Raw genomic sequence first — 25,815 nt, forward strand, 5'->3', positions numbered from 1 at the left:
AATTCAAACCAAGTCAGACAGTCAGCCAGACAGGCGTGTCATACAATACTGGTGTTGTCTGGAATGCATTGGACCGTGGTCATGTAATGTACTACACTCACTCCCTCCATCAAGGCTTACTACCTTACTACATGTAATGAATGTAATCACGATTGGTCGATCCAAGTCCATCACGAAGGACTAATTAGTCCTCTTTGAGGCTGGATGTTGGGCAGTACAAGGCTTGCCTCCAGGCGATTAATAGCCCAACAGTTTGATTTTGGAGTTGATCTCTCTTTTGCTCATTCTTCCATCCATCATAATACTGGACTCGTGAGTCTGATGAATGAATGAATGAATCCAATCACAACGACATTGTGGTGAGTGGGGGAGCGAGTAAGTAATTATAAGTGTTGATGTGTGTGTGTGCATGTTAGAGTGGGAAGTGAATGAATGCAATGGGTGTGTTTGTTTGTTTGATGTTTGTGTTTGTTTGACACAGAATTGGACAACCACCATTCAATTTCATTCATTTTTTATTACTCCATAAGGCTAGCCCAGATTGTTGTTAGTTTGTTGGCACTCATCTATGCAACCACATTAACACAACAGAAGCAACACTCAATCACTCACTCTCAACTCAACTCACTTAACTTAAACCCTTACGCAAACAAACAAACAAACAAACATACACACACATATACACATATCATTATATATATTTATATATTATATATACTTTGTGTCATTCATTCACCAGTGTTAGTAGTTACACCTTGACCTGCGAACTGTCATTCTCATCACAAAACGCACCCTCTATTGTTATATTAATAAGGTGTTGGTTGGCTTTCACCATTACAGTCACAGTCAGTCATTCATTCATCCAATCAAACAAACAATCAATCATTCACAACAGTCATTGGATTTAGACAACACAACAATCATTCATTTTCTCAATTATATAAGAAGAACATATAACATATAAACATATACTTAAACATATACTTATACATATACATAACACATACAAATAATAATAATAATGGATTCAATAGAGAAGGATTTGACAAACTTGGTATTGGATGGAGATGAGAGTGTAGATCAACATCAGAGATTGATGGAGACACTGCGAGAGAAGAAGTTTCAGATGTTGTTGAGACGTGATCCAACTCGTGTGGTCATTCTGGAGAATATTGAAATGGATACCAGTCAGTCCGTACAGACAATGATAGAACAATACATTAGAAACGAGTCGATGCCAAGTCTAGTGCTGGTGCGCTACATCACAATGATGCGATCGATGATCATGGTATTTGTACATCGCGATGATGCCAAACTATGCAAACTACTCCTTGAGCGTCAGCCTCTAATCGATCTACAAGATGTTATTATATACTTTGGAAAGGTATGTTAATATGCAACATTCATTCATTCATTCATTCATACATTCAAACACATATACTGACACTCATACATACTTCAGGACCTGAGCGATGAGTTGATAAAGAAGCACCAACTACTTCCACCATTCCCACAGAGACAGTATTTGATATCACCGCCTCTGAGTCCACCTGAGGACTGGGCTGCACCAGGTGATGGACTGGAGCAGCCTCCACCAGAGCATCCAGACGAGTCACATTTCTCTGGATTCGACCCAAAGAAACTGACCGAGAAGCTACAGGTCATCTACCAAGACAACACATCCAATGGTTTCCCATCAATCACACTGGAGTTCTGTACATAGACTAGCGCGCGCCATGCGTGCACCAAAGGAGTCCAATCTATCGCATCAAAAGAAAGGTTATCATTATTATTATATTAATTTGTAGAAGAATAAGAGAGAAGAAGAAAAAGACAACCGAGTTCGACAGAATCAGAGATACACATGTGCGATGAGTGATCACTCGCATCTAGTTCAAACCATTCCGTCGAGCCCCTCCCAGGCATTACTGGCACTGGAGCAACCTGTAGCCAAACATATGTTGGCAGTTCTAGAGACTGCCAATGGAGCCAGCAGACAGTCGTGGTCAAACTTGCGATCAATCATCCATCATTCATTCATTAGACCATTCATGTGATGGATGAATGGATGGAGGGTGTTGTTGGGCAACCATGTCAGACACATCATCACCTTCATCATCAACATCAATCGCTTGATTGCCAAACCAACAATAACAAACAACCATTCAATGTCCAAACATACATTGAACTAAGGACAAACAACAGACATGACAAGACTTAGGTTATACGATATTTTTAGGCTTTAATTGTAGAAACTAATCTTAATTAATATATATGATTGATTGGATGATTGATTGAATGATTGATTGATGTACATCTCTACTTCTTGGACACAGCAGAGCGCGACAGTGATGATGCCGACGACGTCAGTGTGCTCTGTCTTGGCAGTGGCGCCTTCAGTCCGCTGCTTGATGGTGCACTAGTTGTAGATGTTGTGGTGGTAGAGGAGACAGTGGTGGCAGGTTTCCTCAGCATGGAGGTCTTGGTTGCGACGGCAGGCTCAGAGGTAGTTGACTTGGTAACTGGAGCGGTGGCGGTGGCGGTGGCTGGAAGTCCCTTCTCCTGGATGAGCTTCAATCTCTTCTCCTTCATCTCGGCAAGGTTCTTCTTGCGCTCCTCAAGCGAGAGTCCGCTTGTGCTGCTGGCTGTGGTCGTGGTGGCAGTCCTCTGGATCTTGGACTCCTCTGTGGCGGTCTTGACTGCGGACAGTGTCTCAGAGATGGTACGCTTCTTTGACTCGCTGCTGGCGGTTGGCATCATCAGACTGGATGACTTTGACGATGAGGCGGCCATCTTACTTCTCATGGTCTCCAATCTGCTCTTCCACTGTGAGCTGATTGAGGCGCTGTCTCTCTTGGGGGCCTCAGTGGTAGTGGTCGTGGTCGTGGCAGTGGTAGTGGCAGTGGCGGTGGCGGGGATGGCGACGGGCTCAGATTCAATGATCATTTTCTCCTCAGCCTCCTGCTTCTCAGCGGCGGCCAGCTTCTCCTCGGCGGCAAACTTCTCCTCGGCAGCCAACTTCTCTGCTGCGGCCAACTTCTTCTCTTCGGCCAACTTCTCAGCCTCGAGGATCTCCTTCTCCAGGGCGATCTTCTCTTGAGCCAGCTTCTCTTGTTCGGCGGCAATCCTCTCCTGCTCCAAAATCTCTTGCTCAGCCTTCATCTGCTCCAACTTCTCCTCCTCCTTCCTGGCCTGCTCCAACATCTCCTCCTCCTTCTTTGCATTCTCAAACTGAATGAGCCACTCCATCTGTAACTTCTCCTGCTCAGCCTTGTCCTTCTCCAACTTCTCCTGTTCCAATCTTGCCTTCTCCATCTGGGCCTGCTCCTTCTCCAGTCTCTCTTGCTCGAGTCTGGCAGCAGCCTCAATCCTCTCTTGTTCAGCTCTAGCAGCAGCCTCCTTCTCTTGCGCGATCCTCTCCTCAAGTCTGGCAGCAGCCTCAATCCTCTCTTGCTCAACTCTAGCGGCCTCAATCCTCTCTTGCTCGAGTCTGGCGGCCTCAATTCTCTCTTGCTCGATTCTCTCCTGCTCAAGCTTCTCTTGCTCGGCCTTCTCCTTGGCAACTCTCTCTTGCTCGAGGGCCTCAAGCCTGGCCTGCTCCATCTTGTGATTGGCCAACTCTGCGAGGTACTTCTTTCTCTGGATGCTCATGCGGACGACGGCCTGGATGCGGATGGCGGAGCCTCGCAGTCTGAGGAAGTGGGTGCGGGCACGGTGCTGTCTGAACACGGACTGGATGAGAACGGCGGCCTTCTTCTGCTTGAGGAACACGTTTCTCTGAGCGCGCGCTCTGATTGCGCTGGTGATGGTGAAGGCGGCATTGTCTTGCTCGACCTCCTCCTTCTTGGCCTCCACAGTGGTGGCCGACAGCGAGTCTGGGATATACATTGTCTTTCTCTTTCTCATGCGTCTATTGATCGACTCCTCCTTCTTTGTGACGTCACCATGGAAGATACAATCATCAGTCTTCATTGGCTCGGCAGTGCAAGTCGACTGCTGCTTCTGTTGCTGTGTGTTTGACTTGTTGGCAATGTTGATATTGTCCTTGAGTGGCATTGTAATATTCAATGTCTTTTGGACATAGTTGAGCATTGCATCCTTTGTTGACTGTCTTGCTGGTGCTTCATTCTCCTTGTTATTGTTGTTCACGTTCTCAATGAAGCGAACATTGTTCACAGTTGAGAACTTGACTGACTTTGATGGTGTGAGTGTTGGAAGGTGATCCATATTACTTTACTAATCTATCTAATATTATGTACACTTGTCTAGTTGTTGTAGTTGTAGTTGATTAAATGATATAGTTTGGTTTAGTGAGAGATTATTAGTTGTGGATGGGGTAGCGCTCAAAACAGGTTGGCGCCCACCCGTTAATTCAACGGATGATAGGAATTCAAATTTGAATTCAAATTGAAACCAAAACAACGAAGTTCGTTCAGTCACTTTGAAGAGTCTTAGTCAAAAGAACCACCAAACAATAAAACGAGTGTTTATTTGTTAATTAAATATATATTGTTTGATTAATTACATAGAGATATAAATATTTAAATACACTGTATTACTATGCATTTAATACATGATAATGGTTATAACTCATTCAACAATAACAACAACAACTCAAACAACAACAGCCCATCATCTGAAATTGATGACGATCAAACAACTAATAACATAAATATCTTAAAGCAACAACAACAAAGTGATAGTTTTGTAAACGATTATATATCATCATATGAATATAGTAATACAATGTGGAGTGATAATCACAATCACAATCACAACAGCCATCGAGGCGGTGCAGGTGGACTCGGTATCTCACCATCGTCTTCATACGAGTCACAATCATTGATCGATCATATAACGGCATCGGCATCAGCAGCGACAATGTCACCAAGCCAACACAACATGTTGACAATGGAGGATGCCCTATGTTTCAGTGATCATATCACAGCCAGTCACAACAGTACCAGCAGCAACAGCAGCAGTGGCAGTAGTATGAGTGGTGGACACCACAACGATGTCACCAAGTCACTATTCGATCACATGATGATATCGCCTGGTATTGACATTGGAATGGTGTCAAGCGCACCTCTCTCACCTGCACCCGTTATGCAACGTTATGTTGATGTTGGTAGCACGAGCGACAACTTCAACAACAACAACTCAAACACAAACAAAAACACAAGAAAGAGGAAAGATGGTACATCACTGGCCCGCTCAACACCAACTACAACAACGACAACACAACCAACAGAGACATTATATTGCAAGAGATGTCAAGGCGTTGCATTGGTCGACTATTATATCAACTTTGAGGAGAAGATATATTGTTGTCCTCAATGTCCCTATCCACTCGATTGTCAAGACGACTCAATATCAAACTTCATCTTCTCATCTGGCCACTCACAACGAAAGCATCTAAAGAGGAGTACTCCACAGTCAATCTCACACCAATCGTCAAGCTCAACGCACAGCCTGTACAAGTCTGGCTGAATGTATTAGAGAGCGAGGCTCGCTCCAGAGCCAACAATCAGTCATCCACTCTTCAAGTCGTTTTAACATGGCAATCATAGGAAAGGAAACAAGACTCAGTCTCCCTTTAGTTCGAGACAATAGCTCGCGAGTCCCAGAGGAGTGAGGGCACCATAGACTGCCCAGCCTCCCACCTGTGGATCTACTCCATGCGCCTCTATGAGAGGCGAAGCATAGCATGGGCCACGAGGCCGAGATATTTAAGTAAAGTACGTCATTCGATCATTGTCAGTTTGACAAACAGACAGACAATGAATAGTTTATTATTATTCTTATTTAGGAGCTCTTGGTCAAGGCGATGGTGTTGGCTGCGACATCAATCATACCACCAGATGGGGCATTGGTTGGCTGGAAGCTGGTGAAGGAACCAACGAATGCGCTCTTGGCGGCCTGGAAAGTGTAGGTCTGACCATCGTAGGACATGCCGCTCTCTGGGCCATAGTTCAGGCTGCCACTGAGAGAGGCAGTGATGGTCCTGATTGCTGGAGTGGAGACGTAGGCAGCGGATGGACGCACAGAGACAACAGAGAGGCCGTTGAGCTCGAGGTTTCCGTTGATGGTCAGGGTCTCGCCGACGTTGACGTACATCTGGCCGGAAGTCGTGACCTGGATGTCTCCATTGACGGTGATGTCACCCTTGATGTATAGCTGGCCGGCAACAATGAGACCCTTAGTGTTGACCTCAGTGTTGTGCTTCAAATTGAGGTAGACAAAGAATCCCTTGGGGACGTCGATGTAGTTGCAGGTGAAGGTTGCACTGTTGATGGCCAAAGTACCAGTTCCGACGCTGACATTGGCGTACGTTGGGTTGGCCTGGAGCACACGGTTCTCACCACCTGCGTTGGTCAAGCTTGGGGTTGAGCACGGTAACACCTCCGTAGAGTGAGATGGAGGTATTTCCATGGATCACAATGTTTGGTCCCATCGTGATGTTGCCGTTGGTGTCTCCAATCCAGAACTCAGCCGAGTCAACAATAATTGTTGACGAATCGCTCAGGTCCAGGAAGCTAAAGTAAAGTTGGCACTTGCCTGGATTGATGCTCAGGGTAATCTCGGGGTAGACAGTCAACTTGTTGCACTGGAACAAGCATCCCTCGAAGGTCATTGCTGAGGTCTCGTTGTTGCCTAGAACGATCTCGGTGACAGCAGTCAGCTGTCCTAGGAAGGTGGATTAAGAGTTGACGGCGACGTTACGACCAGAGATGGAGGCATGTTCTGCGACAAAGGTGGGGGCGTTGATCACGGTGTCCAAGTAGGAGTTCATAATGGCCTTATCGTTGAGATTGACCATACCATCAAGGTATGAGTTTCCAGAGAAGAAACGGGCATCATCATTTAAGTTGACTTCAGATGCGGCGTCTATGGTGAAGTTGGAGGAGGGAATCCCATCCAACACTTGCATCATGGTCGAGTTGTTCATGGTGAAGGAAGAATCAGCCAAGGTGAGGAAGTTGATAAACAACTTGGCATCACCAAGCATGGCGAAGGTCACGGTGGTCAGAGTCATGGAAGCTCCCTTAAAGATATATGGTAGGTGTTGGGTTCCAACAACATTGAGTTGGGTGTTGTGGCCACCAGTAACAAGTAAAGAGTCGATTGGTTAGGTGTGGTGGAGTTATCATCGATGATTAAGAGGGCAGGGTTGTTGTTGCCTCCTAGATCAATGATGAAAGTGTAGAAACTAGGGTTCTTGCTCCAGTTGGGGTCTGACCAGTATGAAGTTTGGCTAAAGATTGAACAACCCTCGGCTGTATAGCAAGAAGGTTGAACAATAAAATTGGTGTTCTTGGCTGTCGCCAAGCTGGCAGAAACCACAACAATTACTAACAAAGCAATAATAATTTTGGTATTAAGATTAAATCAAGACCGACTATCAATTGTGGCTACCCAAATGAAGAGATACACCAACATATTACATCTTGGTCATTGCAATTACATTCAATTAAATTGCTCACAATTGCAACTTTCAACAACATTCGCAAGCTACACCTGATAGTCTCACAATATCAGGGTTCTGCCAGGGACTTGCCCCCATTGTTGCAGTCGTACTTCAAAGACGAGAGGTCACAGATTCTAACCTCTCTCAAGTTTGATACTGATTATTTTGTTGCCGATATCATACGTATGATGCCAGAGGTCACAACACGTATCAAATCGATCAAGGTAAACAACTACCTCTACAACATACAGTCAAGACACGATGATCGTACAAAAGTTACAAAACTGGTTGAACACCTGTCACAGCCAATATTCTCGGATCTCAACAATCTGTCCATCAACTTTTGCAAAAAAAATCTATCTGATTGGTCCCCGCCAACTCCAGCCATCTCAACCATGTTATATCGCCATTATCAAAGATGCTGTCCCTCATGTCCACTCAAACAACATAGACTTGGTATATTTTTGGAAGAATAATAATAAATTGATTGATTGGCATAAATTAAATTAACATTGCAAGTACAAATGAATGGTTGTTCAAAATAATTAATGATTGTTCAAAATATTCACATTGGATCTTAGATCAAGAACGTTGGATCGTCTTAGTGCACCAAAAGCTAAACATATTATACATGTGTATTTGACCAATTTTCTCATTTAATAATATAGCATTTTGTATGGGAGTAATATGCTATGTCTCAAAGATATTGGGCCTTTCATCACCAACAACAAACATTGTGAACAACAACTAGAGAAATCATATGAGATTGTTCTTCTCTCTGGTAAATCAGTCGAGCAATCACTTTCCCCAGCACACCAACTTAAGTTGAAAACTAGACCTGGTAACCAGAGATCCATGTTGTATCGATTGTACCAGAGATGCTGCGCATCATGCCCACTCAAAAAACAGACACTTGGCACATTGCTGGATGAATGAAGTAATAAATAAGATTGGCTGACCCATCCAGAGAATGGGCAGGGCCAGCCAGGTAACTGTACATTTATGTTATTGCTGTGGCTGTTGTTGCTGCTGTTGTTGCTTTGGCTCAAGCAAGAGTGATTTGTCATACATCTCATCGTCATTGAGTATCGGTCTATCTGTGATCTTTGCCTGCATTTGGACATTGGGCTTCATTGGGTAGGCCAACTGTCTATATCCATTGGATGCGCTGACTATTGATTGAATAGACCTCAGCTTCTCCAGATTCAGTATCTGTGCACTCTCGTCCAACAATGTTTGTGATGCATCGCCAACCACAAACAAGTCCTTGCTGTATATTCCAATGTATGGTACGAGTGGCGGCTTGGTGATGTGTAGACGATCACGATAAGCCTTGTGATTGGAGTCGGTGGAGAACACCGCCTGCAGCGTGGCAAACACCTGCATCGACTTCTTTGACACGCGGTCCCAGCTCTGAGCCAGACGCTTGATGGCATAGTGTTGCAGACCCATCGTCAGTGCGTATCCGGCATGGAAGTTCTTAAGCTCCAACAGGTTGCTGGCCACCTCAATGAATGTCTCGATGACCTGTGCTCGCTGGCTTGCTGTCACAGCGGACAGAATCTCCGAGCCCACCCACGAGCTCCATCGATTGAAGCTTGCCACCATGGCCTGGAACGTGGGCGACTGCTCAGGCTTGGCGAAGCGGTTCTTGAGCAGGTCAAAGATGGAGAGCGCGCGGAACACTCGCTCGTCCATCAATGTCATCTGAATGGCCAGCTCTTCGCGATCAGAATCGATCATGTTGAACCTGCGCATGGGCATTGTGCGAGTGGCCGCGAGGATAAAGTCGTTCTTGGCCTTGCGTGAGGGCGATGCCACTGGTCGTGTGGGTGTGGTTGGTGGACTGGTCGCGGCTGGAGGGCTGCTGTCTGAGGGAACGGCTGGATGCTGGTCCACTCGCCTGACAAAGTCCTCCAGTGAGATGACCAACTTGTTCTCTTCGAACGATGCATTGCAACGAAGATTGTTTGTGAAGCCTAGTATTGCCTTTTGAAGATTGGATCCTGTTGGGGAGGTCCAGTATTCAGTTGGCTTGGACTCGACCAATGTTCGCAGAAGGAAAAGTACACGCTCGCGTAGACGTAGTCGCCAGGCCGCCGTGCGACCTGCGCTGCTGTGCTGCTCCAAATAGATTGAGAAAAGATGTTGTGCATAGTCTGTCGTGGGCATGAAGTAGTCATCATGCGTCAGATTGAATGTGTCGAGTAGTGTGTCGTCGCGATAGTAGATATCCGATAGCTTGACAAGGACGACGCTGAGCGGGGCGGCCCGCAGCACCTGGCGACCCTTCTTGACGACGTATTGCGTGTCGGCCACGTAGTCGGCAAGTATAGCGTCGTGATGCTCCAGGATGAATTGGAGCACTCGTGTGATCCGTCTAACACTCTGGTCCGTGGCAAACGATGGCACAATTCCAACGATCAATGGACCAAACACAGAAGAGAGGTGCGCGAGCACGGTGGACGATGATGCGGGTGAGACATCTGGGCTGGCCACATGCTGATGCTGGGCCACCTTGACAAAGTGATAGACCATCGCTTTGAACAATGACCAGTGAGCCAGGTGCTGCGAGAAGATCAGCGAGCGGATCATGCTCAACTTGTACTGATGGTTGTCCACGTCGTCGCAGAGCACCAGCTCCTCGGGCATCAGCGCCTGTGGCAGCGAGCTGAGGAAGTGTTTGAAGAGCTCGCCCACCACGTGTGGAGGCGTGCCCAGCTCCTTGTACACATCCTCACGTCCACGCTTAATCTGTCGCGCGAGGATGCCTACGGGCGTCGCGCCAACATCCTCATCGCCACTCGGGTCCGTGGCCGCACGATTGATTGATTGAGTGAGACTCTTGAGCAATGTCTCATCACACTCAAAAAGACTGAGGTAGATGCTGTTGACGGCCAGGCGATCAGTGGCCACAAACTCCTCGAGATGTTGGAACAGACGCAGGGCAAACATGGGGCAGGCCGAAAACTTGTCGTCGACGCGCAGCAATCCAAGTGGCACGCCAAACACATCCTCGCGCAAGTAGTTGTTGGCCAAGTTCTCCTTGCTCTTGCGCGAGCTTAACATTGAGTTGAGCTTGTCGATTGACTCCTTGTTCTTGGCGTCTGATGCCAACTTCTTGGTGCGGCCCTTCCTCAGACCAAACAATGTGTTTGAGCGATCACGACTGCTTGTGGTGGTGTTTGTGTCCCTAGGTGGCGACGAGACGGTGGCGGCGCCACTACTGTCCGAGCCAGCATATTGCTCGGCGGAGTCCTTGGATACCATTATTGATCGTCGCACTGACTTGGAGGGCATCGTGGTTGTGGTGTTGGCCGGGGCAGGCGGCTGCTTTGGTTCAATGATGACCACTGCAGATGGTGATGAAGATGAAGTTGTTGTTGCGATTGACTTGGAGATTGGCGATGAAGCCTCTGCCAAGGCGTTGATGCTTGGTCCTCCACCATATGGACGAGGTGGCGAGCTGCTTGATGCTTCGTCGGCCTCCTCCTCTGTCTCCCAAGCCGATGTGATTGGGTGTTTCTTTGGTGGCGACACCAAGTGGTCGAGTGGGCTGCCCTTTTCCATCTGTTGCTGTGGCTTCTTCTTGGTCACAGCATATGATGGAACCGACCCGCTACGAGACCTGACCAATGTGGACCTGTTGTTGGCATTGTTGTTGTTTGTTAATGTGGTGCCAATGATATTGTTGGTGTCTTCCTTCCTCTCGACCACGCTGACAGACGTGAATCTAACACGGCCGCCTGCTGAACTTGCTCCACCTCCATTGACCCTCGAAGAGGCTTCATCAACAGCCACTGGATGTTGTTTGATCGTCTGTGTGATTGGTGCCACCTTATTATTATGTATGTTTATCATCTGAGCGTACTTCATCTGTCTCATCATTTCCCAATATGCCGTATCTGCATTCTCAAAAAGTCCAAACACATACTAAAGTGATGGGTCAGAGGATGGGGATGGGGGTGGAATGGTTCCAGGTCAGTTGATCAATCAATCCAATCAATTATCCACTCAATCAAACATACTTTGAAGTCCTCTGTTGTGATCTCGATTGAACTACCAATTATTAGTGATGACACTTTCTTGATGCCTTTGATGTCTTTGAATGGTGTGCATTCCTGGATTATGTGTGTTTGATGGGTCAGCATGGCTGGATTGATGGATGATGCCGTGGACTCGTGAGTTTTACCTTTATCTCAGAGTTGAATATCAGACTGTAGAAACATAGATGATTGGTTGTTATATATATCTTTCCGGCTTTGGACACCTTGCGTCGATATGCGCATGGATGCTCAGACACGACCACTTCCTTCCTTGACAATCCAAATATCTCTATAATGTCTATTTCCTTTCCCATGCTTGTTGTCGTTGTTGTAGTTGATGTTGTAGTAGTTGTTGGATTTGTTTGAGCTGCAGTTGTTGTTGTTGTTGTATTTGATTGAGTGGAAGTTGGAGAAGTTGGAGTTGCTGGTGGAGTTGTTGATGAGTCTTGGTTGTCCTGTTGTTGGCCATTAATCCAATCAATCCAATCAATAAAGAAAATGGTAAAACAAGAAGGAGGAATGTTGAGAACCGTTGATTAGTTATACATCATTCATCACAACTCTATCTCCAAGGAGATCAACATCACAAACAATCAAACATCACTTGAGTCAGGTCAGTCTAGTCTGACTGACCAGATGGCATTGACCGTAAGTTAATTAAAGGAGCAAGTAATGTTGGTAAAGGTAGGGTACGGTAGGGTAGTTATGGTAGGGTATGGTAGGGTAGGTAGGTAGGAGCATGAATGTGACACCCCCCAGGTGCCAAGTATGACCAGGCGGGGCCTGCCACATGTGTGTACAACTACTGCTACTACTGCTACGACTGCTACTACTTCTACATTCTCCAACACTCACATCACAACCACACTGTTGCCAACAGCTTGGATATATATAGATGTCCATCAACATCAGCTGATTGGTGTGTATGTGTGTGTGAGTGTGTGTGACAGTGGGTGATTGATTGATTGATTGAGTGTGGACCGGATCACACACCCGTCAATCACTCAACACGCATCAATCACATGACCACTCGCTCCTCTCACTTACTCACTATTACTTGCTCCATCAACCTCATTCAATCCATCAATCAATCAATTAATCAATCCACATCAACCGACTGTTGTCAGTTCAATCGTTTGTTTGAGATATACATACACTGTTGCCATTGTTACCGCCAATGCTGCTGTTGTTGTTGTTGGCGGCGATCAAATCCTTTAGCTTGCCTATAAATGTCTGTTTGCGTAGCTGTGAACTTGGTGACATAGGTGAACTGCTACCATTGTCTGATCCCATGTCACCTGATCTATGCTGCTGAGGTGGACTCCACTGTTGCTGATGTTGCTGCTGATGATGTTGTTGATGTTGTTGATGATTCTGAGTGGCAATGCTTGGAAGGTGGTTAATCGGCTTGAGACTTGGTGAGTTGTTGTAGCTGCTGCTGAGGAGGACTGGTGATGATGGTGATGAAGTTGATGGTGATGATTGGAATTGTGGCGGTGATAGTGAACGTGGTGTGGAGGAGGTCGTCTCGGACAGATGGAAGGTGGGCGAGAGATAGTGCAAGGGTACGGGAACGGATGAAGCCGCTCTGATCCTTCCAGGTGTGATTGCGTAGCGCCATGGCTGAGGCTGTCCATCCTGCAACTGAAACTGTTTATAAGATTGTTGTTGAGACAACATTGTCTGCTTCCTATACATCTCTATCGACTTGTTTGGCGTGCTACTGCCACTGCCACTGCCACCCAACTGAGGACTACTACTATAAGGAGGTAATGGAGGCAGTGACTTTAGAGGCAGTATCGGTATGCTCTTTGTTGGCGTCATTGTATTCTTCTTGATGGTGGTATTGGACATCATGGTAGTTGTCATTGTCGTTGTTGTAGTTGTCGTTGATGTAGCAGCAGACATTGCTGATGTCCCTTGTGAGTGTCACACTCCTCTCCTCTGTCTCTCTCTTCCTCTTGGGTGATTGAATAATTAAATAAATAAATAAATAATGTATATATATTAAGTGTAGTCCATCCAAAGTAAGTAAGACAACAAGTTGATGAAGTCAAAGGTGGGTTGGGTTTGATGGGTCGGAAGAGTCCCAAGATCATAGCGTTATCAAGAAGTGAGTGTTTAGGGTTGTGGGGGTTGTGTTTGTGAAACAATCTCACAAGTGAAGTGAAGTTCTGACAAAAACAAGGTCTGGTCCAAGGGTTGATCCGAAGAGTCTCACTCACTGACACTTTCATTCATTCATTCATTCATTCACTCTTCATTCATTCAATCATCTTTGATACAAACATCAACCCTGTTGAGAACAGAAAGAACTACAACAAACACTATATATATTATACACATTAAGTAACTGATCGATCACAGGTTGTATATATAATGAGCGAGTCTACAAATAGTAGTAGTAGTAATGTCACCGTCGAACCTTCATCATCATCATCATTGAATAAACAACAACAGATACATAATAATCAACAAAATATACAGCAACAGAGCCAACAACAAGGGCAACAACAACAACAGACACAACAAGCACATAATCAATCGACAGGAACAACATCATCTCTGAGAAAGTCAAAACAACATCCTAATACATCATTGATAAATGGAAAGACTACGACTGGTCCATCGACAGCAGGTACTTCAGTACAACAGTCATCACAAGTGAATGGCACTTCTTCATCAAATACAACTGCAACAACAACGACCACAACCGACACAAATCAACACCAACATCTGAGCCAACAACAAGTACTTCAACAACAACAGATGCACTTGTCACAAGCGAGTAAACTGTTGCATATGCAACAACAGGGTCCTCCCCAACTATCCCCGCCCGCTCTCTTTGGCATAATCGAGCCACAACTCTACCGCACCAACTCACTCTACCCGGTCAACTTCCCCTTCATCAAGATGCTGGGTCTCAAGACCGTTGTGCAACTGTCTCCCGAGGTCCCGATCAAGGCCGTCACCACCTTCCTCGAAGAGAACAACATCAATCTGGTAAGTATCCATCTCTGTCTCCCTGTCTTGCTCGGCCCCTCACTCACTCTCACTCAATCAATCAATCAATCAAACATCCAATAGATACATCTTGGGCTCAAGGCATGGAAGGCAGACACATCTTGGAAGCCTGTGACAGAAGAGTTGATTAAGGAGACGATGGAGATTGTGTTGAACTATGACTTCTATCCTTTGATGATCACGTGCACGTCTGGAATACACCAGACGGGTGTGCTGGTGGGATGTCTACGCCGCCTGCAGAACTGGAACCTCACGTCCATCCTGGTGGAGTACCGCAGCTTCACGGGACAGAGCAACACACGCTACGTTAACGAGCAGTTTATCGAGCTGTTTGATGTCGATCTTGTAACGTTGCCCAATAACCTGCCGCGTTGGTTCGTTGAACAACAACGTCTGTTGGAGGAAGAGGAAGAGAATGATGACTTTGATGATTGGAGACAACAGAGCGACGACGCCAACAACAGCAACAACAACAGCAACAACAACAACATTAGTGATAATCAAACAACAACAAAGCTATGACAACATCATCATTGCATCGATGTTTAGTCGTCATCCAAAGTGTAAAATATCCACATGATCATTCGTCAATCAATCATTCATTCCATCAATCAATCAATCATATGACTTGGTCAAGGATTGGTCCAGTCCAGTCCAGTCCAGTCCAGCAATCCTTTGATTGATAGGGTTGACCCTTTCCTGAAAGATCAGTGATTAGTCAGTGAGTGGTGGTTGGCTGATCGTCAACGCACCTGATCGATCAGGGTCGAGATTTTGATCACCACACTCGCACACTTGTGGTAAAAGAGTGACCCGAGAGGTGATGGCCTCGAGACTGATGGTCTTTGATTGTGGATGAATCAAATACCCACGTTTGCAGGGTCTTCTCTTCTCTTGATGAAACATTAACATAATCATTATAACATTAACATTAACATTAAACATATACTATTACTATTACTATTCATTATTATTTATTTGTAATAACAAATAATATGAGTTAAGGTGTGTCATTGGATATGACGAGCTCAATTGGCAACACAACTAATAGTGGTGGCCACAACAACAACAATGGTAGCAACTATGGTAGTGGCAGTGGCGGTGGAAGTGGTGGTAACAGTGGCAACAACAATAACAATAACAATAACAATAGCCTAAATAATAGCATTGGTAGCAACAGTAACAGCAACAGCAGTAGCAGTAGCAATAGCAGTAGCAGCAAACATCAACAACAACAACCACACACACATAACTGGGTACGCAAACACTTCTCAAGACTACCCTACTGCTTTGTTTGCACCAGACTGATATGGGATGTTGGCAAAGTAGGCTATTGTATGTACATCATTCATTCAATCATCACATGAGTCAGTCACCGATGACTAACTTGTACACACTTTACAGGCTGTACACATTGCTCATTGTCATCACATATCAAGTGCATTGATCCTACATCACCTTTGAAATCATTGCAACCATGTACCTTTACAAAGCATGATTGGGCCAAGGAGAAGCCTGATCATGCAATGTCATGCTCTGGCTGTGACAGACCAATCATTGCATTCGATGACCTAACATGTCTACATTGCCTAAAGTGTTCATTAAGGGTATGCATGATCAATGATCACTCATGGAATGATTCCATCCATCCTGACACCCCTTTCAATCATTCAATCAATCAAATAGTCACACAAACATTGTAGGAGCATGGCACCAAAGTGCGAATCAAAGACGTTGTTCTCGATTGTAAGATCATCATTCAATGATAGTGGAAGTGGAAGTAGTAGTGGAAGTGGAAGTGGGAGTGGCAATAGTAGTGGCAACTATAGTAGTCTGTTGGACAACATGGCCACGCCAACGATCAGCATCAATCCACCTCCTTTGAAGCCACTCAATGTGATGTGTTCTCAATCAATGAAGAGTCCGACGCCTTCGCCAAACAATGCTACGCCAGGTGGTCCCGGCTCCAACAACCCGGGCACGCCCACCCCAATGGCGGCCATGAGCTCGACGGCCACCTCAATGTCTGGCGGCAACACACTAAACTTTGCCGGTGCGCTGGTCACCAGCAGCACAGGATCATCGCCCACCAACTCTGGATCGTCGCCGACCATCACACTGATCCAGGGCCAGCAGCTTGGCCTCTCAATGGGCAAGACACAGTCGCCGGCCAGTCTCTTGGCCGTGCCAGACACCGAGCCCACCACCACGACCGTGTCAGTGTCATCGCGACCTTCCAGCGACTGCATGGACCAGACGTACGTCAAGTCGTACCTCACCTACCAGCTGCTGGCCATCGACAACTTCAACGAGCTGGAGCTGATCAATCTACGCGAGGTCTCCTCGACCAACCAGATGCTGCTGTTCCTCGAGCGCGTCAAGTCCATCTTTGCCAGCCTCGTGCCCAAGATGAGCACCAGCGCCACGACCACCGAGGGCTACACACGATTCAACAGCATCGTGCACATATTCCACTTTGAGATGCTGAGCTTTGGTCGCCTGCGCACCCAAGCCCAAATGGAGCACTATCGACTGGTGATGGAGCAGTTCCTCCAGGTGTACGCGCGATGTGTCAACTGGGATGAGGAGGACAACGAGTCCACGCTGCGCCTGGCCCTCGACTTTTACAATCATCTTTTCACTCATCGCACCGACCCTGAGAACGTGCTCATCGGCATGACTCCCAGCAAGGATATCCAAATGCGCATCAAGAAGTACTTTTATCTAAGCAGCGGCGGAAACAGCGGCGGCAACAGTGGCGGCAACAGCGGTGGCAATAGTGGCAACAGTGGCGGCAACAGTGGAAACAGTGGCGGCAACAATATTGGCAGTGGCGGAAACAACTCAAAGTCATCATCAAACAAACGTGCATCCAACAACAACAATGCCAATATGTTGTGGGAGTTGCGAGTGTCTCGCCAGGCACTTGTGGACAACATAATATCATGTGGCAAACTCGACGATAAGGAGTTGTTGCGCACGATAAAGGAGTTTGCGCAGCATTTGGACAAGGAGAAGATGTCGCCCAGCGACATTGTCGTGGTCAAGCTGCCCAAGAACTGGACGATGGGTCGCATGGTCGATCCCGTGCACCACGAGTTTGACGAAGGTTCGTTCGTGTACGCGCGATACATGGGCGAGGCCGACCACCTGGGCATGGACTGTTACGTGCACATCCATCCCGACCAGACCGTGGGCCGCGTACGCATACCCTACAGCCGCGTTGTCTCGCTCTCGCTTATCGACATGGCACTACCTCAGCCGCTCTCGGGCAATGAGAAGAAGATTGAGCGCTACGTCACCAACCCATTCGACGCGTTCCACACCGAGCTCAACAACGCCGTCAAGGAAGTGACGCGCAAGCATCTGGCGTCGTTCGAGGCGGGTGACACACCCCTGCCAGTGTACAACAGCGCCAAGATCATACAGATGGACAAGTTGCTGAAGCTCAAGTCAAAGATCCTGTCGCTGCGCGACAACAAACAGTTCCAGCGCGACATTGACGAGATGTCGCACATGTTCACAGTCTTCTTTGTGCGCTACCTCAAGACTGTCTACATGAACGAGCTCAAAGGACAGTTCAAGACCTTCATCAACTGCCACTGTGGCAGCAGTACGTGCCCCACGCCAGACATGGCCGCGGCCAATGCCCCGATGTCGGGTGGCGAGTGCAGCCCGCCCATCGACATCAATGTGGACGCTCCAAGACACTTGGTCGAAGAGTTCAATCGAATGAATATGAATAGCCGCGCGTCAATGTCGGGAGGGCAGACCGCCGGCGCCGCGACGCCTCAGACACCCGAACAATACTTCCAGGCGACGCCGATCAAACAGGCACAAGCGACCTATGCCAAGGTGCATAAGCAGTTCACAAAGTTCAAGCCATACATGCCGTCGCTATTCCAGCTGATACAGGACTTGGAGGCAGGACGCGTCCCATGTCTGAGTGCGCGCGATGCCCTGCTGACACTGTGCGAGGAGATCGACCTACATATCTCGACACTCAACGCCACAAACAATATGATACTGGGCGGACACAAGAAGACCGAGTTGGTCAATTGGTGGACAGCGTTGGTCAACTCCGCGGTGGACCATCACCTGGTCGGCAAAGGCTACACTCCCGTGTTGGCCGCGTCGTCACTTGGCAACTCAAAGGAGGGTGCGCCGTCCATGTCCACCATGTCAATCCTTCGCGAGAACTTGATGATTGTCAACTCCATGCTGGAACCAAACACGATGGACAAGGCCATTGATACGGCCAACCTAATCAATGGGCTGCGGAAGAAGGTCTACGACCGAGTGGACGAGTATCTAGTAATGGCGCGATTCATATTGTTGGACTATGTAAGTTGATTGGAATAGTTCCAGCCCCCTTCACTCACTGACCTGACTCACTCACTCAATCAATCACAGCTGAAACGCAACGAACATATATTTAAGGATCAGTTGTCGATTGAATGCTACACGGACAAGTATGACGATGCACACTTGGACAAGATATTGGATGTCTTGGACGGGCGATCGTCCGTGGCAATGATGACGAACTTGGTCAGAGACATGGTGCACTTTCGAGACATGCGCCTAAAGGAGGAGGAGTTGTATTATACATTGAGGTCTGCCGATGCCACCACTACTCACGTGTCAGCAATGCTTGACAACACGTCGGTCACAGGACTTGTTGTATCCAAGCTTTACAAGGCAAGACTAGAGATCAAGACAGTGCTGGAAGTGCACGATCCACAAGTACACGCATATCATTATGGCACTTAGACATATTAAAGTATTTCCATTTGGAAGTTCATCACAACATATCGTTTATTCAGACTTGGTCGTGGATATGTTCTTTAACCTTGACTCCATTATCTTGCGCTCTCGAACGTGGTGCCTGTATCTCTTGACAAACAGAATGGTTCCTAAAGAGGCGGCGATGACAAATGCACCCAAGACTACAACGATCGTTACAATCTTCCATGTTTGGAATCCTTCTTCAGACCTTGGACACAAGACATCATTATCATCCAATCCATTTGAGACTAATGCAGAGAAGTTTGGATCAACAATACATTGTTGACATTGTGGTAGATGTATACCAAAGTATGTTAAGTCCTTGGAGGTGTTGATGATCTCATTCCTCGAGTATGAAGGACGTCCATCTGATATTGCATATTGAAGGAATCTTCCATAGAAAGTAGTTCCATTGAATGATACCTTGATATACTCCAAGGAGTTTGATTGATTCTCAGATACACCATCACATGTGGACTGAGGCGCACTTACTCCCGAGGTAGTGAAGACAATGCGGAGTGAGTTGAGATTGGACATGAATGACCATCCATTGATTGAACTAATCATCTTGAGTGATGAAGCAGGGTAGAATCTTGTCTGACCAGCAAAATCAATCATTCTTGATTTGTTTGAATACTCCATGATAGTGTTGACCATGAGGTTAGAGTTGGTCAAGTTGATTGACTTGGTCATATTGGCAGTGTAGTTATATGTTTGAATATCTCCTTCCATTGTTATAAGTTGTGACCAACTGAGTGGACTTAGCTCTTGTACAACCACACCAGTGTTGTCCAATTCTTGAATTGAGACCATGTTGAATTGGAACAAAGTATCATTGGCTCTCAATGTGATTGAAGGTGATGTATCATTGGTATTGACAACCACAACAGGTAAAGATTTGAATTGACAAGCATCACCATCATATCCATCATAACATTGGCACACCTTCACGATACATTTGCCATTTCCATTGCAGTCTGCTTTACATCCATCTCTGGATACTACATTTGCGTCGACTATAGAATGATTATGTTAATTATAAATTATGGTTAATATCAATCACATGACACTTACCAACTTCCAAGATTGATCCAGATTTGAAGATATAGTTGTTGATCGTCACTGAGAGGTTGGCCATTCCAGATTTGATTGTACCATCAATATTACAAGTGATTGATGACTCAGAGATTGTTAAGACTAAACATTGTTTAGAATTGATCAAGACCAAATGTTGTTCAAAAGTATCGATTCCAAACTTTCCAAACAAGCTGACTACTCCTCCTTGGCTTGATATTGGTGGTGCCGAAGTAACAATAGGGAACCCTAGCAAACATTACTAAATTAGTATAATACATATAATAGATTGATTGGATGACTTACAAGGTAGCTTGAGATCCATGGACTTTACAAGTTGGTAATCATTTCGAATGATTAGGTTGTTGGTGTAGACTTGAGTGTTGAATGAGTTGATTTGGAATGATAGTGTACTGGTTGACTTTGATTGAATAATTGATTTGTACATGTTTAAATCAACATTATAAATCAAATTGGTATCAAATGTTCCATATATTGTACAAGTCAATGTTCTATCTAGGCGATATTGACAAGATACTTTCATTACATTGGAGTCTATAAATAAATATAATAGAGTTAATATTAGTTGATTGATTCAGATAATAATACATACTGTCTGATATCCATTGAATTGTTGCATTGAAGAATGTTGAGAATATAATTGTAACATTTCCAGATGTATTTGATGGTGTGTAGACACATAATCTATTAGGAATGACCATTGATATATTGTTGAATGGTCCCAAAGGGAAGTATCCCAAATTCCTACCATAAATAGATATTGAAGTAATATTATTTGATGGTGATAATATATAAAAGTATTTCTCAATTGATGCATCTAAAATTGATGGTCAATAATATGTATCACATCGAATTGGAACTCAGGTTACTTACTACATGAGAAGTTACTTGGTGGAGGTGGTACGGTTGAAGACATGTGTGCCTTGTGATAGTCCCAGTAACAATAAATACATTCAGGTACCTTTGCAATTGAAGTATTAATAATACTCAAGTACTTGATGTAACAAACTGACTCTGGGAGACTACCTTCCAATCCATAATTTCCATCCAAGTTGTAAGATAATGGGAAATGATCACCATAATCAAACACAGATCCATCTAACATATTGTTGGAGAAATCACTGATTTGATAGAGTTGATTGGTATTAGTCAATGTGTGAATATGTGCCGTAAATAAACATACACTGTTGATTGATTGGTCCACCATTGGTGATTGATATCTTGAATTGGGAAAGTGGATATGTTTGAATCTTGAAGTTTGAGAGTATCAAGTTTGTAGGCATTTTTGATTGAGTTTGCATGATTCATAATCACCCTGTTAAGTCTGGGGAATGTAGTTAAGTCTGTTGGTGCTACATATGCTCGAGTAAATGTCCTAAATTAAATATAATAATATTGGTTAATATTAATAATAAATAAATAATCATATAAATAATTAAAATTACATTGACTCCAATTGAGGGGCACTGGCAATATTGACATTTGATTGAATCGCATCAACCATCATAGTGTTTAATGCCCTATTAATTATTGACATAGTTAGTTTTTCAATCTTTAATCCATCTCATGGAATTAACATACAATGATTTCAAGTTTGGTAAGTCAATAATATAATTATTTCCTTGGTATGATGTTATATCACTAATTGTAATAAAAATGTTAATAATTGGATATCAATATTATGAATAATTAATAACTTACATGACTTTCAATAATGGATATCTATCATGGCTGAAGTTCATTGTTTGTATCAAGGAATAGTCTTCTGGATATTGGAGTATCCTATATTTGTTTGATTGGGCATGTTAGTAGTAAATAAATAAATTGTTTGTTCTTGACTTACAATGATACCAAGTTTGGAAATGAGAGGGAGGAGTCAAACTTTAATTCAAGTGCACTGTAGTAGAATGCTGAGATCCTTAACTCCACTAATGATGGTTTGAATAATGTCGCCGGAACACTGGATATCAATTTGCATTGTGATATGATACTGTATAAAAATATATTAATAATAGTTGATCATTCTTTCCATGATTTTTGGATATACTTACAACTTTTGCAAAGTCAATGATGTTGGAAAGAATTGTGGAATTGAGTAGGTTCCAGTGAAACTGTAAGATATGTTACGAAGTAGTTTGTTGGCAGAGTTATCAATCAATTCAAGAAAGTTGGCTGATTGATTGGCAACACTCATCGTCATATCATTTCCAATTGAGATCGACTTCAAATAAGGAAACTCCAATATTGCCTGTTGTGAATCAGGTATACCCTGGGCCTTCTGAACCTCAACAAAGATAATACTAATATTATTAATCATAAAGTTAGTCTTTGTTTGATTGATTAAGTGATTGAGTAATTGAGTTAACTTACATTGTATTGATGTTTTCTTCATTAAAGTTCCTGGTGTTTGATGAACAATCCAGGAATATTGAACCTGTTGGATTGTTGCTGTTTGAGATCTGATCACATGTACTTCCATTGATATCACAATCAACCATATATTGTTGAATTAACCATTTGAGTGATGACACTAATGTGGTTGGATGAAGTCAGTGATCGCGTGATCAAGTGTTTGAATGGACATGGGATGGAGGGGTGGTATTATACCTACACTCTTGTTGATTGAGTGTCTGGCCTGATGCTGGAGGTATGTTGTCCAAGAATAGGAATAGGACCAAGATCAATAAAGTAATTAGTAACTTATTCATTTTAATATTAATTGCAGAAATAGTCAATGAAATCAACAATAACTGATTCTACACAATTCATTATTAAAAGAGAAGTACTATCATAGGAGATCAGTAAGCCTGTCAGTGCAGTCTGAACAGTGTTGCGCTATGCATGCATAACTTGGAGTGAGGCGAGACAAAGAGTGATAGAGATAGAGAAGTAAAGTAGATCATATCCTACCCCCGCCCCCTTATCAACCAATGGGAGGAACAGATGGCTTTAACAACATTATGATGAGGATGACTGTGATGCTAATGTTTGTTTGTTTGTTTGTTTGATAGGTTCGTTGTCTCTTTGGTAATAATAATAAATTAATTAATTTAATGTTGATTCGATCCTTGATTGATTGATGATTGATTGATTAGTTTGGTTCAATTAATTAAACATCACCAGTAGCAACAGCACCATCAACATAAGCTGAGATAGATAGTTTAGCAAGATACTATTTCGAAGAGTACCACTGCCATCCAATCCATGGTCGGGTATCAAAGTGGGCTAATCACCTATCACAAGTGATTGATCTCCAATAGAAGCTCTAGATAGTTACATCGAAGTCGTCCCAAAGTCGTAACAGTTGTGTGTGTGTGTTTGATCGAATGTGTGTGTGTGTTTGATCAAAGTACATGTTGGTGTTTGGAGAATGAATGAACGAATGAATGACCTCGAGGTCCTGGCCCATCAAGTCTATGTTACCCCCATGACCTATTTTATCATTATGGATATCCCATCCAATGAAATGAAATGAAACGAATAAATATCATGATTTGATCAACACGTTGTAAACCTTGAACTTCAAGTGATTGTAATACATGTAACTAACATAACATTTATAACTAGGTATATGAATTCATGTTATAAATACAAAATAGAAATGATTAAGAACTATCCCTTATCCTTCAGCAACATTTATTTATTTTAAATAATTATTGATAAATATCTTAATGAATTATTGACCGTCTTTGAAATTAAAGATATTTTTGATCATGGATTATTATTAAGATGGGTCACAATGTCATCCAATCCCCCATTGAGATCAATCCATCTTTAATACTCCTCCCAGGATGGTCGCACTCCCATCACCAACAGGTATATGTTGGGGCTTGGGAACCAAGTCCATGTGACTGTGTTGGGTTGTGATCGAAGGAGACCTCACAAGAAAATTCATCATCACCATCATTTTGATTGTGCCCATCAAAGCCCCAAAATCAAAACAGGCCCCAAAAGGATGCACCCAACTGCTTTGAGCATGCGAAACTGAATCACTTTTGTTACTCACGTGTCACAAACAAACAAGATTTCCAACGAATAATTCGCAGCGACAGGTGACCTCTGTTCCCGATCTTTGCAGTCTGCACGCTTGCCATCTGTTGTCGTGGATCACTCTGTTTCGAATCACTATTTCGCCCGACACACGATAACCAGTAAACTATATCACTATCATCCATAGCCATCAAACGATCAACACATCTTCATCATATATAATATCTCTCTATCTGTATTATTTTTTTAAACATATATAATTATACAAATAATAATAATAATTATGTCAATCTCACAACAATATTCAATGTTGTGCACAGCATTGTTGATGTGCTCAATGATGATGGCCGCATGTTTGGCCAACAACCCACCTAATATACCATATGATCAGTCAACTGCTGAGGACTACTTGTTGTTGTCATACAATGCTTATTGTCCAGAGAGTGTTATTACTTCATGGAACTGCCAACGCTGCCAAGACGACTTCTCCATCGTCAGCAACCCAATAGTCATCTACAACAACAGCACTGACACACTGTGCTACGTGGCCACCTATGGCGAGACAGTGTTTGTGGCCTTCCGTGGCTCCACCGACATTTCCAGCTGGATCACCAACATGAAGTTCTTCCAGACCAGCTACCCCAAGGTGGCCGGCGGTGAGGTCCATCTCGGATTCTACGAGGCCTACATGTCTGTGCAGGCCGATGTCCAGAACGCCCTGTCCTACCATCTCAAGAACTGCCCATCGTGCACCAACATCGTCGTCACTGGACACTCACTGGGCGGCGCCCTCGCCACCCTCTGCATGGCCGACGTCGTCGAGTGGTTCTCAGCGCTCCCAACCATGTCCTACACATTCGGTTCGCCACGTGTCGGCAACATCATCTTTGAGGAGTACTACAACTCGATCCAGCCAAACACATGGCGTGTCGTCAACCAGAAGGACATCGTGCCCCACGTGCCACCCCAAATCCCCATCCAGTACCATCACGTCTCCAACGAGATCTGGTATCCAAAGAATGCCACTGGTCCCTACGTCGTGTGCAATGACTCTGGCGAGGACCCCAAGTGCTCAGATGCCGTCAGCCCCCTCTTCTACAACGTCTACGACCATCTCCACTACTTCAACCAAGTCAGTGGATGTCCAATGTAATGTACATTCCCAACTTATATCAATCTATCAAACGCAGCGAGCGACCCGACGCCCCAATAAAACCCCAGGGCACAGACAGTACCTTGGCGCGCCAATGGGAGGGCCTACTTCCATTGGACATTGTTATTTATATACACTGCCTAGCTAGCAGCCTGACAAGTTAATTGGCTACATGGGCCAGGGGGGGTTACTAATACTATATATGCTTGGGGGATGAATGGATGGACTGTAGTCGATCGACTTGAACTGACTTG

General features: G+C 44.6%; 13 protein-coding genes across 13 annotated transcripts; 5 read left to right on the forward strand and 8 right to left on the reverse strand.

Annotated features, from left to right (window-relative positions):
* Nucleotides 1-1,021: 1,021 nt before the first annotated feature.
* SAMD00019534_093700 (hypothetical protein) lies at nt 1,022-1,723 on the forward strand (the record flags this gene model as incomplete). Its single annotated transcript, XM_012895295.1, has 2 exons — nt 1,022-1,384; nt 1,463-1,723. The coding sequence occupies 2 exons, from the start codon at nt 1,022-1,024 to the stop codon at nt 1,721-1,723; spliced, it is 624 nt and encodes a 207-aa protein (XP_012750749.1).
* A 596-nt stretch (nt 1,724-2,319) lies between these two features.
* SAMD00019534_093710 (hypothetical protein) lies at nt 2,320-4,227 on the reverse strand (the record flags this gene model as incomplete). The annotated part of the gene is made up of 1 exon (XM_012895296.1): nt 2,320-4,227. One exon carries the CDS (start codon nt 4,225-4,227, stop codon nt 2,320-2,322), a length of 1,908 nt encoding a protein of 635 aa, XP_012750750.1.
* A 519-nt stretch (nt 4,228-4,746) lies between these two features.
* On the forward strand, nt 4,747-5,490 carry SAMD00019534_093720 (hypothetical protein; the record flags this gene model as incomplete). Its single annotated transcript, XM_012895297.1, has 1 exon — nt 4,747-5,490. One exon carries the CDS (start codon nt 4,747-4,749, stop codon nt 5,488-5,490), a length of 744 nt encoding a protein of 247 aa, XP_012750751.1.
* A 315-nt stretch (nt 5,491-5,805) lies between these two features.
* SAMD00019534_093730 (hypothetical protein) lies at nt 5,806-6,432 on the reverse strand (the record flags this gene model as incomplete). The annotated part of the gene is made up of 1 exon (XM_012895298.1): nt 5,806-6,432. One exon carries the CDS (start codon nt 6,430-6,432, stop codon nt 5,806-5,808), a length of 627 nt encoding a protein of 208 aa, XP_012750752.1.
* SAMD00019534_093740 (hypothetical protein) lies at nt 6,359-6,634 on the reverse strand (the record flags this gene model as incomplete). The annotated part of the gene is made up of 1 exon (XM_012895299.1): nt 6,359-6,634. The coding sequence occupies one exon, from the start codon at nt 6,632-6,634 to the stop codon at nt 6,359-6,361; it is 276 nt and encodes a 91-aa protein (XP_012750753.1).
* A 66-nt stretch (nt 6,635-6,700) lies between these two features.
* SAMD00019534_093750 (hypothetical protein) lies at nt 6,701-7,036 on the reverse strand (the record flags this gene model as incomplete). The annotated part of the gene is made up of 1 exon (XM_012895300.1): nt 6,701-7,036. One exon carries the CDS (start codon nt 7,034-7,036, stop codon nt 6,701-6,703), a length of 336 nt encoding a protein of 111 aa, XP_012750754.1.
* A 1,437-nt stretch (nt 7,037-8,473) lies between these two features.
* SAMD00019534_093760 (hypothetical protein) lies at nt 8,474-11,828 on the reverse strand (the record flags this gene model as incomplete). The annotated part of the gene is made up of 3 exons (XM_012895301.1): nt 8,474-11,401; nt 11,497-11,589; nt 11,661-11,828. The coding sequence occupies 3 exons, from the start codon at nt 11,826-11,828 to the stop codon at nt 8,474-8,476; spliced, it is 3,189 nt and encodes a 1,062-aa protein (XP_012750755.1).
* Nucleotides 11,829-12,642: 814 nt separating this feature from the next.
* SAMD00019534_093770 (hypothetical protein) lies at nt 12,643-13,422 on the reverse strand (the record flags this gene model as incomplete). Its single annotated transcript, XM_012895302.1, has 1 exon — nt 12,643-13,422. One exon carries the CDS (start codon nt 13,420-13,422, stop codon nt 12,643-12,645), a length of 780 nt encoding a protein of 259 aa, XP_012750756.1.
* A 441-nt stretch (nt 13,423-13,863) lies between these two features.
* SAMD00019534_093780 (hypothetical protein) lies at nt 13,864-15,033 on the forward strand (the record flags this gene model as incomplete). The annotated part of the gene is made up of 3 exons (XM_012895303.1): nt 13,864-14,046; nt 14,170-14,517; nt 14,602-15,033. Coding segments are annotated over 3 exons (963 nt in total), but the record flags the coding sequence as incomplete, so codon positions are not given.
* Nucleotides 15,034-15,557: 524 nt separating this feature from the next.
* SAMD00019534_093790 (hypothetical protein) lies at nt 15,558-19,308 on the forward strand (the record flags this gene model as incomplete). Its single annotated transcript, XM_012895304.1, has 4 exons — nt 15,558-15,873; nt 15,943-16,145; nt 16,225-18,882; nt 18,952-19,308. The coding sequence occupies 4 exons, from the start codon at nt 15,558-15,560 to the stop codon at nt 19,306-19,308; spliced, it is 3,534 nt and encodes a 1,177-aa protein (XP_012750758.1).
* A 45-nt stretch (nt 19,309-19,353) lies between these two features.
* SAMD00019534_093800 (hypothetical protein) lies at nt 19,354-19,860 on the reverse strand (the record flags this gene model as incomplete). Its single annotated transcript, XM_012895305.1, has 1 exon — nt 19,354-19,860. One exon carries the CDS (start codon nt 19,858-19,860, stop codon nt 19,354-19,356), a length of 507 nt encoding a protein of 168 aa, XP_012750759.1.
* Nucleotides 19,861-21,859: 1,999 nt separating this feature from the next.
* On the reverse strand, nt 21,860-22,916 carry SAMD00019534_093810 (hypothetical protein; the record flags this gene model as incomplete). The annotated part of the gene is made up of 6 exons (XM_012895306.1): nt 21,860-21,938; nt 22,000-22,059; nt 22,120-22,200; nt 22,262-22,408; nt 22,470-22,718; nt 22,789-22,916. The coding sequence occupies 6 exons, from the start codon at nt 22,914-22,916 to the stop codon at nt 21,860-21,862; spliced, it is 744 nt and encodes a 247-aa protein (XP_012750760.1).
* A 1,754-nt stretch (nt 22,917-24,670) lies between these two features.
* On the forward strand, nt 24,671-25,555 carry SAMD00019534_093820 (hypothetical protein; the record flags this gene model as incomplete). The annotated part of the gene is made up of 1 exon (XM_012895307.1): nt 24,671-25,555. A coding segment is annotated over one exon (885 nt), but the record flags the coding sequence as incomplete, so codon positions are not given.
* Between the last annotated feature and the right edge of the window lie 260 nt (nt 25,556-25,815).

Source organism: Acytostelium subglobosum (genome assembly GCF_000787575.1).
Source record: "Acytostelium subglobosum LB1 DNA, scaffold: scaffold22, whole genome shotgun sequence".
NCBI classification, from domain to species: Eukaryota; Evosea; class Eumycetozoa; order Acytosteliales; family Acytosteliaceae; genus Acytostelium; species Acytostelium subglobosum.